Source organism: Saprolegnia parasitica, assembly GCF_000151545.1.
Source record: "Saprolegnia parasitica CBS 223.65 unplaced genomic scaffold supercont2.42, whole genome shotgun sequence".
NCBI lineage: Eukaryota > Oomycota > Saprolegniomycetes > Saprolegniales > Saprolegniaceae > Saprolegnia > Saprolegnia parasitica.
The window spans coordinates 71,954-82,934 of NW_012156436.1; the positions used below are offsets into that span (position 1 = coordinate 71,954).

General features: G+C 58.9%; 6 protein-coding genes across 6 annotated transcripts in view; 3 read left to right on the top strand and 3 right to left on the bottom strand.

Annotated features, from left to right (window-relative positions):
• Positions 1–78: 78 nt before the first annotated feature.
• SPRG_08902 (hypothetical protein) lies at positions 79–1,662 on the top strand. Its single transcript, XM_012348247.1, has 3 exons — positions 79–802; positions 853–1,087; positions 1,140–1,662. Exons 1-3 carry the CDS (start codon positions 94–96, stop codon positions 1,594–1,596), a joined length of 1,401 nt encoding a protein of 466 aa, XP_012203637.1. The 5' UTR covers positions 79–93; the 3' UTR covers positions 1,597–1,662.
• Positions 1,663–2,371: 709 nt separating this feature from the next.
• On the bottom strand, positions 2,372–3,845 carry SPRG_08903 (hypothetical protein). The gene has a single exon (XM_012348248.1). The coding sequence runs from the start codon at positions 3,826–3,828 to the stop codon at positions 2,389–2,391; it is 1,440 nt and encodes a 479-aa protein (XP_012203638.1). The 5' UTR covers positions 3,829–3,845; the 3' UTR covers positions 2,372–2,388.
• Positions 3,846–4,240: 395 nt separating this feature from the next.
• Positions 4,241–5,544, bottom strand: SPRG_08904 (hypothetical protein; the record flags this gene model as incomplete). The annotated part of the gene is made up of 2 exons (XM_012348249.1): positions 4,241–5,085; positions 5,135–5,544. The coding sequence occupies 2 exons, from the start codon at positions 5,542–5,544 to the stop codon at positions 4,341–4,343; spliced, it is 1,155 nt and encodes a 384-aa protein (XP_012203639.1). The 3' UTR covers positions 4,241–4,340.
• Positions 5,545–7,437: 1,893 nt separating this feature from the next.
• Positions 7,438–8,607, top strand: SPRG_08905 (hypothetical protein; the record flags this gene model as incomplete). Its single annotated transcript, XM_012348250.1, has 1 exon — positions 7,438–8,607. The coding sequence occupies one exon, from the start codon at positions 7,438–7,440 to the stop codon at positions 8,605–8,607; it is 1,170 nt and encodes a 389-aa protein (XP_012203640.1).
• A 487-nt stretch (positions 8,608–9,094) lies between these two features.
• SPRG_08906 (hypothetical protein) lies at positions 9,095–10,239 on the top strand. The gene is made up of 5 exons (XM_012348251.1): positions 9,095–9,523; positions 9,566–9,697; positions 9,742–9,870; positions 9,923–9,965; positions 10,016–10,239. The coding sequence occupies exons 1-5, from the start codon at positions 9,114–9,116 to the stop codon at positions 10,220–10,222; spliced, it is 921 nt and encodes a 306-aa protein (XP_012203641.1). The 5' UTR covers positions 9,095–9,113; the 3' UTR covers positions 10,223–10,239.
• A 58-nt stretch (positions 10,240–10,297) lies between these two features.
• Positions 10,298–10,981, bottom strand: part of SPRG_22232 (hypothetical protein) — a gene marked incomplete at both ends in the record, with an annotated part of 5,047 nt that continues 4,363 nt past the window's right edge. The window contains one exon of the mRNA XM_012348329.1: positions 10,298–10,944. Coding sequence (XP_012203719.1) covers positions 10,298–10,944 — 647 coding nt within the window. The remainder of the gene's footprint in view (positions 10,945–10,981) is intronic.

The window sequence follows — 10,981 nt, forward strand, 5'->3', positions numbered from 1 at the left end:
ACAGATCTTTTCGAAGCTCTCGTCTGCGTGACTTCGACGCGCCACAACACCGCGCCTGACTACGAGAGACCGTTCATTCCTCAACTCGCACTCATGTGGGCACTCGTCTTCGTGTCGCTCATCGTCATTTTGCTCACGTGGCACCGCTACTCGCACCGGCACCACAACCAGTACCCGTACGTCTACTCGATGTTGCCGTACTTTGGCGCGAGCATCCACTTCCGCCATGGCACCGTGCGCTGCGTGCAACGCTGGGTGCGGCAGTACGGCACCATCTTCAACATCACGATGCTCGGCGAGCCGCTCACGCTCATCGCGGACCCGGCGCTCTTCCCGACCATCTCCAAGCACCCGCAACTGAGCTTGGTGCCGCTCAAGACGCGCATGATGGGTGTCGGCTTCGGCTCGCACACGTACGCAAGCCTGCCGGACGAGACGATCCACTCGATCGCCACCGCGACGCGCAAGAGCCTGACGACGACCCTCGGCTTCCACAAGCCGTCGCTCGATGCGTTCAACGACGTCAGTGCCACGACGTTGCTGCGAAAGCTGCAGCTGCCTCCGACGCCAACGCGCGTCGCACTCTACCCGTACCTCAACGAAGCGCTCTTTGAGACGCTTCTCGAGGTGTTTTACGGCACGGGCCTCTCGACACCGGCGTTCCGGGCCGACTTTAACGCGTGGGACGCCAAGTTTACCGCGCTGTACGCTGGCTTTCCGGCCACGTGGCTGGGCGTCGAGGCGCCCCGGCGTCGTATGCATGCGACGCTACGCCAGTACGCCGCGACGTGCCGCGACAAGTGTACTACGACCTTAGATCGAACCCGTTGGTCTAATGCAACACGTGCCTAGTGTCGTCGGTCGTGACCGACCGGCTGTCGATCTGCGAGTCGCATGGCGTGTCGCCCAGTGACACGGACGGCCACCAGCTCTCGTTCGTGTGGGCCATGACGACCAACACGATGCGTGCGTGCTTCTGGACCATCTGCTACCTGCAAGAGCACCCGGCCGCGTGGGCCGCCGTCCAGGCCGAAGTCGAGTCGCACGTCGGCGCCAACGCCACGTGGGACCGGGACGCGATCGAAAAGTACTGCACGTCGATATACGTTAAAGTGGTGCAACGTCGTGTGCGCTTCTAGGTGCGTGCGGCTCGAGTCGGCGATCAAGGAGACTCTGCGCCTTGCCCTCAACTCGAGCGCGGTGCGGTACGCAGTGGACGACGTGACACTCGACTTTCCCGACGGCCGGCGGCTCGCGATGCGCAAGGGCGACGGGCTCGTGCTCCAGAGCAACATCGCCTACTACGACGAAGCGGCGTTTCCCGACCCGCATAGCTTTGTGTACGACCGGTTCCTCGCCAACCCGAGCCTCGCCAAGGACTTTACGCCCTTTGGGTTCGGAAAGTACCTCTGCCCGGGCCAGCACTATGCGATGGACTTTGTGAAAATCGTCGTCACGACGCTCATGCTGCGGGCGACAATCCTCAGCGTAGAAGGCCGCGCGACGCTCCAGCACAACTCGGTTGGCGTCTATATTCCCAAGGCCCCGCTGGCGGTGCATGTGACGATCCAAGCCCGCCAAGCGCCGCACGCTTGATGCGTTGTCGCTAGCATGATTTCATTTTCAAAACCATGGTTGACAATGTACATGTTGTCATTTGCACTGCTGGGTGAGAAGCTGTGATGTGGTTGAAGACTTGGCTTCGGTTGTGCTCATGCAAGGACGTCGACTCCTTGCCATGACCGTGCGATGCAGTGATGGATGGTCACGTTGGCGGAGTCTCGTGGCGCGTCTTTGGTTCCATCGCCGATTGCACTATGCTAGGATGCTCTCTCGGTCGCCGCTGTTGGCTTCATTAAAGTTCCAACACCCTTTTCGGAAAATGCCCGAAATGCGACGTTCGGAAAGCCGTGCAAACAAGCCATCGCGCTATCGCAGGTGCAGAATGCAAGGCGGACCCTCGTGCCCCGAGGCACAGAGAGGACGCAGGACGACGCGGCGATACCCCTCTCTGTCATTTGCAGTAAACCCCAGGCGAGACGCCGCAGTACAAACATGCACTGCCCCGCCGACACATGCATCGCAGCTTTAACCTCGTAGCATGGGGGTAGGGTTCCAGCTCGAGCCAGAGCAGTGTGCAGGACTGACCAAGGACGTTGTTGCGTTTGCCGATGTCCGTGGACTGCGTCGATGGCTGGTATTTTGCCCGTTGGTATACCCCAGCAGGCGCGCAGGTGCGGTGGCGCGTGGGCAAAGTTTCCTCTGGGTCATAGACACCATTTATCGACCATAAGTAGCTGGAGGTATTAGTTGTAGGTAGCGAGAGATAGCTGGCGGTAGCTGGAACCGACAACATACAGTATACAAGACAGGTGAGTCGTACGTATCTTAGATGATTTCAACGACGTGCGAAGACGTGTCTGGAAGGTTGGCGAGCAAGTCGGGCGTGTTGCGCGGCAACAGGTCGAGCTCCGGCGCCTTCTTCCACACAAAGTCGAGCTGCAGCAGCTGGAGTTTGCGCTCGTGGGGCATCGTGTCTTCCTTGTTCCGGAGGTCCTTGACGACCCACCCGAGTTGCATCTTCCAAATGTGCGCCGGCCACTGCGGGTCGCGCTCTGGCACTTGAAACGACTTGGGGACTTTGAGGTGCCCGTACAGGCGCTTGAACGTCGTCAAGCCCAGAAGGCGGTGCTCCCAGCTGAACTTCTTGCTCGCGACCCAGACCATACCGAGGTCGTCGAGCGCGCGCTTGTGCGACGCTGGCATCGTGTCCATGGTTAGCCGCAGCCGGTTGACGATGCGGCCGAGATGGAGACCCCACATGTCGCGCGGCCAGTTGGCCACGTCTGCGTCCTCTTCGTGTGGCACCTTGAAGAACTGGGGCACCTTGATGTGGCCGTGGAGGCGGCGGTAGATCTGCAGCGCCGTGAGGTGAATGTTCCACTGAAAGTCTGCGTGCTCCCACACAAAGCCCATCGCCAGCAGCTCTTCTTTGCGCTGGACCGGACCGTCGGGGCCGTAGCTGCGGATCTTGCGCACGACGCGGCCAAGGTGAAGGTTCCAGACCTCGGACGGCCACGCCGCGTCTTCGGGGACGTGGAAGCGCTCGGGCACGAGGAGGTCGCCGCAGATCTGCTTGTACGTGCGCAGCGCGAGCAGGTTCATGTCGCGCTTGTGTTCTTGCACGTCCCATACAAAGTGGAGTGCATCCAGGGCGGCGACGATATCGGGCTCGAGGATGCGCACCTTGTACGCCTGCCGAAACACCATGACATCGATGGTCGACCCGCGCAACTGCAGCGGGAACGGGTCGGCGGCGGGTACCTTGTAGCGCGACGGCAGGACGAGGTACTTGACGTGCGCTGGCTGCGCCTGGTGCAAGATGTTGGCGATGGTCACCATGTTGTGCTGGCTCTCGAGCGACGTCGCGGTCCGGTTCTGGAGCCGGCGCTTCTTGGTCGTGAGCGTATACGGCGCGGGCGCGGACGTGGCGTAGAGCGGCGGCGGCGGTGCGAGGAATGGCACCGCGCTGGGCGGTGCGAGGAGGAACACGACCTTCTTGATCTCGCCGAGCACATGCAGCGCGTCGTCGTACGTCATGTACATGTCGACCTCGTCCATGTCGGCGGCGTGGTTGAGGATCTTGGAGGCGGCGTCGCCGACACGGACGACCGCGCCGCCGACGCGATGCGCATACTGGCCGGCGGCAAAGGCCTTGAGGATGTCGACAAAGGTCGTCGACGGCAGCGCGTGCGTCAGCGAGCGCTGTAGGATCGCGTCGCCCTCCATGACGCAGACCGCCAGCGGGACCGACGCCGGCCGTGCCATCTCGTCCAACAACTCGGCGAACGCGAAATGAGGGCTCGCAGCGTTGACCGCCACACGGTAGAGTGACACCACTTATCTCTTTTATTTTAATCCACACTTGGCTTTTGTATTGTCTATTGTATAGTAATAGCTTTTTTCAAACGGCAAGTATTTGTACGGTCACGCAACCATAAAACCATTTCCCACATCCGGGTGTTTTAACGCATGGCGTCTCTTTGTGTCAAGTTGAAGTTGATCAAATCTCAACAGCCCACCCTCTCAACCGACCAATTTATAGAGTTGAGATCGGTGGCCCTTCGTCGCTCGACCCAAGCCATGACGAGGCGCAGTGGGTCTGCACTGCATGCGACGCGTCGTGCTCTACCGATGGCTTGAAATTCCGAGGGGATTCTGAGCGCTTGCTCGACACTTTCCAGCAAAATGGGGTGTCTATTACTGAGATCTTGGCGACGGAAGCTGGCTCTGAGATCTAGGCGATGGAAGCTGGCTCGTCCGCGAGTCGTCGACGCTATCTAGACAACACCCGACTTGGGCGAGACTTGACCGCACGCGCCGGCGTCGCTGCAGTCGCGCGGGTACGTCTTGAGCGCGTGCTCGACCTGGATCGTCGTGTGGTCGATGCCCTTGGAGATCAGATACTCCTGCGCCTGGTGCAGCGCCTCATCGGGGTTGCCTTCGGTCACCAAGTGCACGCTCAGCGACGGCAGACCCGCGCTCAGCGACCAAATGTGCAGATCGTGGGCGTTCGAGACCGCGGGCAGCGCCAGAAGACCGTCGAGGATCATATCCGGTTCGTACCCGTCCGGCGTGCCCTCCATGAGCACGTGGATCGACGACTTGATGATGCCGACGGTCGTGCCGAGGACGAGGATCGAGAAGAGGAACGTCGCGATCGGGTCAGCGACCTGCCACTTGGGCTCGTACCAGATGAGACCGCCGGCGAGGCAGACGCCAAGGCTTTGGATAAAGTCACCAAGGGCGTGGATGTACGCGGCTTCGATGTTGAGGTTCTCGAGCTTCTTCTTCTTGGGCGCTTCGTCGTGGCCGTGGCCGTGGCTGTGCGAGTGGCCGTGCGAGTGGCCGTGGCCGGCTTCGACGTCGTCGTGGTCCTTGTGGTCCGTCGTGATCATGATCGTCGTGCGAGTGCGAGTGGCCATGCGAGTCGGATTTAGCGCCATGGCCATGGCCGTGGTCATCGCCGCCGTGTGCGTGACCATGGCCGCCGTGACCGCCATGCGAATGCGAGTGGCCAAGAATCTGCATGAGCGCAAGGTTGACGACAAGGCCGATGCAGGCAATGATAAACATGAGCTTGCCGTCAACATGCTCCTTCGGGTTGTCGCTGATGGCATCCTGGAAGCGCTCGACGGCGGCGTACACGAGGAAGCCCGTGAGCACCCAAATGACGAGCACCGAGATGACGGCGCCAAGAATCTCAGCGCGATGGAAGCCAAAGCTCATCTTGGAGCTCGCGGGGAACGTCTGGATCCAGATCGCGAAGAGCGAGATGAGGAACCCGGCGACGTCCGAGAGCAAATGGGCGGCGTCCGTCATGATGGCGAGCGAGCCGGCCATGAAGCCACCAATGACTTCGGCGACCATGAAGGCGAGCGCGAAGAGGCAGGCCCACTGCAGCTTGCGCTTGGCGCGCTGTGCGGCCTCGTCGAGCTTGGGCGCAGCCTTGCGCGCGAGGAGCGGCGTCGACTCGGAGGCCATGGCAGCGTTATCCGACGGGGCAAAGCAGGTGTGCACCACACAGAGGAACGATCGATGCGATGGTTTCGCTTCGAATATATTAATATTGCGCATGAGCTAGAGCGTTGTATGCATCGGAATAAAAATACGCGATCGCCTGTCTACAGGATGTTCTATGACCGGATACGCTGGCGTGACCAACGGGCTCGAGGAAGATCGCGTCAAGCGCAAGCAGGCGATGGCATGCATGGTCTCTGGGCGTACTGCGTGTCTTGTCGTTGGTAGACAAGGCGGGCGCTGGCGATGGTAGACGCACAAGACGTCCCTCTTGATGCCCTTGGCCGAAGAGCATCGTGGTTTCCTGTCAAAACCAGTGGATAAAACGCTGGGATATACACTGTCCACTGGACACTGTATTTCAGATTCTGCTTTCGTTGCCAGCGGCAACAAGTACACTATTTTAGTGCCTAGAATAGTGTGAATATTTACAATGTGTAGTACACATTGTGGTTACTCTGGGCATTGTCGGTCCATCGCTCCCACCTCCAAAATGCGCTGACACAGCGATCTACGAGGTATCTGTACATCGCGGCGTCGAAATACTGGCAGAGGTACGAGTACGAGTCATGTGTCAGGGTGGCCTCCTCGGGGTGCTGAGAGAAAGACGTTTCTGCTGCACAAGACAAGACTGACACAGTCGAGTGCCTCCAGAAGTGGCAATGTGCGTCGTTGCACGCAGCAGGTATAAACTTTCGCCTCGCTGTTTTATTCTTTGCCGTAGAAAGGTCGTGGTTGGATCGACCAAAGGCGTGTTGTCAAAAACTGTCGTCTGGGTGCGCCACGTCATGTGTCTAAAAGGGTGTTTATCGCGTCATTTTTCACATTGTGGGAATTAATCGTTCAAAAACACACGCGAGTTTCCTACATACAATCGATTGTTCACGTGAGTTTTATCCGTGTGAAAAGCCGCTCAATCCTCGAGCTAACAAAACAGAGTCCACTAGGCGGTCATTGAGACGTAAGTTGTCCTCCTTCGTCGAGAGCACTCCTCCTCCACACTTCACTGGCGAAGGTTCTACTTATTCATCGAATGAAGCCTGCTGCCAGGTCCCGCTGGCAATAGGCGAGCTTTGCAGATTCACATCGACGCCTGCTGCGTACTTGTAGTACTAGTACCGCATTTCCGGTGCTCCTCGTTGACCGATATCAGTCACGGCGACATGATACTCTATCTCTGCCCTGCGTGCTTCAAGTCCTTGCCTTCAACTTCCTTGCCAGCTCTCTGCATCTCTGCGAGGCCCAGCATTGAGCGACTCCAAGAACAAACGACCTCCATTTTGAAAGGAAGCGCCACCAACGAAGCTGAAGGACGTCCATTCGGAAGTGCATCGTGTGATCTGGGTTCGCAATTGACTGGCTGACACTCGTCTGACCTCTCATCTTCTTTCAGCTGGATCCCGAAGTGAGGTGGAGAGCAGGTGGGTCATGTCACGGAGTCGACGGTGACTCCCGGCTGTGGCAAGGCCGTCAACGGCGCGTCCATGCCATGTCCACAACATCTATCCTCCCCGCCTCTTGATCGAACTAGCACCGCGTCGCTTGCGTCGGCTGTAGCGACGCCCGCGCCTGTCGGCAAGTTGGCCGTCGACACCGTAATTCGCGTATACCGTATGCTGCTACAAACATGAAAGCCTGCATCCGCGTGCCTTCGGCCAATCCACGCGCTGTATTGTACTCTTTATGCGAATAAAAAATAGAACCCACCAATCAGCGCGCTGCATGGCACCCAAAAGAGGTGGAAGTGCAAGCGGCGCCGCCCACCACAAATCGCGAAGTCATTGGCCGAGCCTTCGAGAAAGGGCGGGCCGACTTCGCCGTCGGATCCCAAGAGTCACAATCCAAAATCCCATCGTCATGGCAGCCATGAACGAAGCCTCGCCGCTCGTACCGGCCAAGTCGGCGCCTCTCAACGAAGGCGCGCTTCGTGCCAAGACCAAGCTGCAGTGGGCCTGCCTCTTCGCTCTCGTCTTCATGTTTGCCGAAGTCGTCGGTGGCTTCATGGCCGGCTCGCTCGCCATCATGACGGACGCCGCCCACTTGCTCTCGGACGTCGCCGGGTTCCTCATCTCGCTCTTCGCGATCTGGATCCAGACGTTCCCCGCGAGCTCCAAGATGAGCTTTGGCTTCCACCGCGCTGAGATTCTTGGCGCCGTCATCTCGGTGCTCGTCATTTGGGTGCTCACGGGCTTCCTTGTGTACGCCGCCGTCGAGCGCTTCCAGGATGCCATCAGCGACAACCCGAAGGAGCATGTTGACGGCAAGCTCATGTTTATCATTGCCTGCATCGGCCTCGTCGTCAACCTTGCGCTCATGCAGATTCTTGGCCACTCGCATTCCCATGGCGGTCACGGCGGCCATGGTCACTCGCATGGCGGCGATGACCACGGCCATGGGCATGGCGCCAAGTCCGACTCGCATGGTCACTCGCACTCGCACGACGATCATGATGACCACGACGATGTCGAAGCCGGCCACGGCCACTCGCACGGCCACTCGCACAGCCACGGCCACGACGAAGCGCCCAAGAAGAAGAAGCTCGAGAACCTCAACATCGAAGCCGCGTACATCCACGCCCTTGGTGACTTTATCCAAAGCCTCGGCGTCTGCGTCGCCGGCGGTCTCATCTGGTACGAGCCCAAGTGGCAGGTCGCTGACCCGATCGCGACGTTCCTCTTCTCGATCCTCGTCCTCGGCACGACCGTCGGCATCATCAAGTCGTCGATCCACGTGCTCATGGAGGGCACGCCGGACGGGTACGAGCCGGATATGATCCTCGACGGTCTTTTGGCGCTGCCCGCGGTTTCGAACGCCCACGATCTGCACATTTGGTCGCTCAGCGCGGGTCTGCCGTCGCTGAGCGTGCACTTGGTGACCGAAGGCAACCCCGATGAGGCGCTGCACCAGGCGCAGGAGTATCTGATCTCCAAGGGCATTGACCACACGACGATCCAGGTCGAGCACGCGCTCAAGACGTACCCGCGCGACTGCAGCGACGCCGGTGCATGCGGTCAGGGCTCGCCGTAAAATTGGCCACTAGAATGTATCAATCCGAATCCAATTTTGTCTTTTTACTCACAACTCGTCTGGACTTTGAGACTTTTGTAGACTTGACTCCTAATCAGTCGAGCATGCTCGACTAGAACTGCACTTTTGGGCGAGGTGGCAGATAATCTGGGATTCCAACGCCATTCGCCACTTTGGCTGATGCCATGGACCACGGGATCCTAGATCGGCTTTGCCGCCAAGAGGACGTTTGGATTGGCTACTCCCGATCTTCGAATGGACCAATCACATGGTAGGGTTCAAATGGTTTTCACTGCCCCCACATGTTTCGCCAATGGACAAGCGCCGTGCTTGGCCATCCAGCACGAGCCATTGGATTGGGCTCACCGCACGCGCTGGCCAGTAGCTGCACCCAGTTGGTTCACGACGATTCCATTTCCCAATGCTATCAAAGTATCAAGTGGCAAAACGGGTCGGTTTTTTAGCCTCGCGATCTTTGGAACCGACACCGCCAGTCGCTGCGCACCATGTACTATGATGACATGCGGGCGCACCCGCGCGTGTGCCACGAAGAGTCCGAGGGCGACCTCTACCGGACGGTTGTCGAGGCGCGCCAAGAAAAGCTACGCGGACAGCTGCAAAAGGTTGCGGGCCAGAAAGCCTTTCTGCGCCACGAGAAGCGACGGCTCATGCTCCAGCGCGCCCTGCTCGAGTCGGAGATCGATCGGTTCCACGCCGCGTCGACATCGGACTGGTTCTGCCACGACGCCTTTGTCGTCGGCGGCGCCCGCCTGCGCCTCCAAGTGGGTGGCCATGACTTCGAGCTCAGCCACGCGCTGGCAAAGCGAGACCCCAAGTCGCTCCTCGCGGCCATGGTCGCCGCCGACTCGCCGCTACAAGCGAGCGACGTTGGAGGCATTGCGATCGACCGCGATGGGTACCTGCTCTATCTGTGCACGAGCTTACTGTCTCGAGGTAGAATGCTCTTCCGGCACGTCCTCAACTTTCTACGCGACGGTCTCTTGCCCAACGACCCGAAAGTCCTCAAAGCGCTGTACATTGAAGGCGACTTTTGGAAGCTAACTTCACTCAAACTGGCTATCGAAGAGAGGTGCGGCAAATGTCTTTTGTACTCTTTCCGTAGGCATTGAATAGCAAGATTCAGCTCAAGGCAGCGCAAACCGCCGTCGACACGACAAAAAACGGTGTTTCATCGAGCGCTCACGACAAGGGAGGTGGTGACACCAGGGCCGCCAAGCCTGCGGCGGGTGCTGCAAAGCCATGGTACACACGCCAACATATATCCCTTTTGGTCATGACAACGAACGCCGTGTAGGTGGAGCGAACCGCCGCAGTGGTGGGGCAAGCCGCCAACCAAGGTGCGTCGAATCTATCCGTGTACCGAGTAAGCCGTACCAATCAATGGTAGCCCGCCGAGCCAAAGAAGGAAGAGAAGCCCGATATGTATTCGTGGTGGAAAGGCTCCAAGTACAAGGGCAACGACTATGCAAAATTCCTCTGCGACGACCAGTTCGTGCCGCTCAAGCAGCCAGCACCACCGTCGGCGTCGGCCAAGAAGGACGAGCCGTACCCTGCACTGCGCAGTACGTGGACCTCGTACCGCCACTTGGCCTAAAAGAAAGTGCATTCGTACGTTTGATTTCGTAGTGTATTATGTAGCACATGGACACAGGATACATTGCAATGTCGTCTAGTCGGAGCTATTCCCGCTCTTCTTCTTGGTCGACGTCGAAGCGAGGCGCTGAAAGTTGGAGAGACCGCGCGATGCGCTTGGCGCTGCCGGCGTCGTCTTGAGTGGCCGCATGAGTCCGCTGGATACTTTGAGTTCTTTGTCGCCGTCGTCGTACTCAATGTCATAGCGTCCATCCCCATGGTCTTTTGTGATAGTACCCTTGAAGAACTCCTTCTTGCCCTTGTACTGCGCTTCGACTTTGGCGCCAACGCGGTACGTGGACGGCGAAGCACCGCCTTCCTTGAGCTTGATCAAGTCGGCAGCAACCCCGGTTTCCTTCTCGCCGTCGTCGTAGTCGATATCGAACGTGCCGTTGAGGCGAGCGCGGGTAATGACGCCAGGGTAGAACTTGGACTTGCCCTTGTACTGCGCTTCGACCTTGTCGCCTTCCTTCAACTTCTTGGCCGGCTTGCGCTCGTCGTCCGAGCTCGACGCCTTCTTTTTCCCGGGGCTTGACGCCCGCGACCGAATGAACTTTGGTGCGACTTCTTTTTCCTTTTCACCGTCGTCGTAGTCGACGTCGTAGGTGCCGTTGGCGCGAACGCGCGCAATGACACCGGGATAATACTTGGTCTTGCCTTGGTACTGCGCCTCGATGCGCTCACCTTCCTTGAAACGACCCGAGTCGTCGTCGGTCGAGTC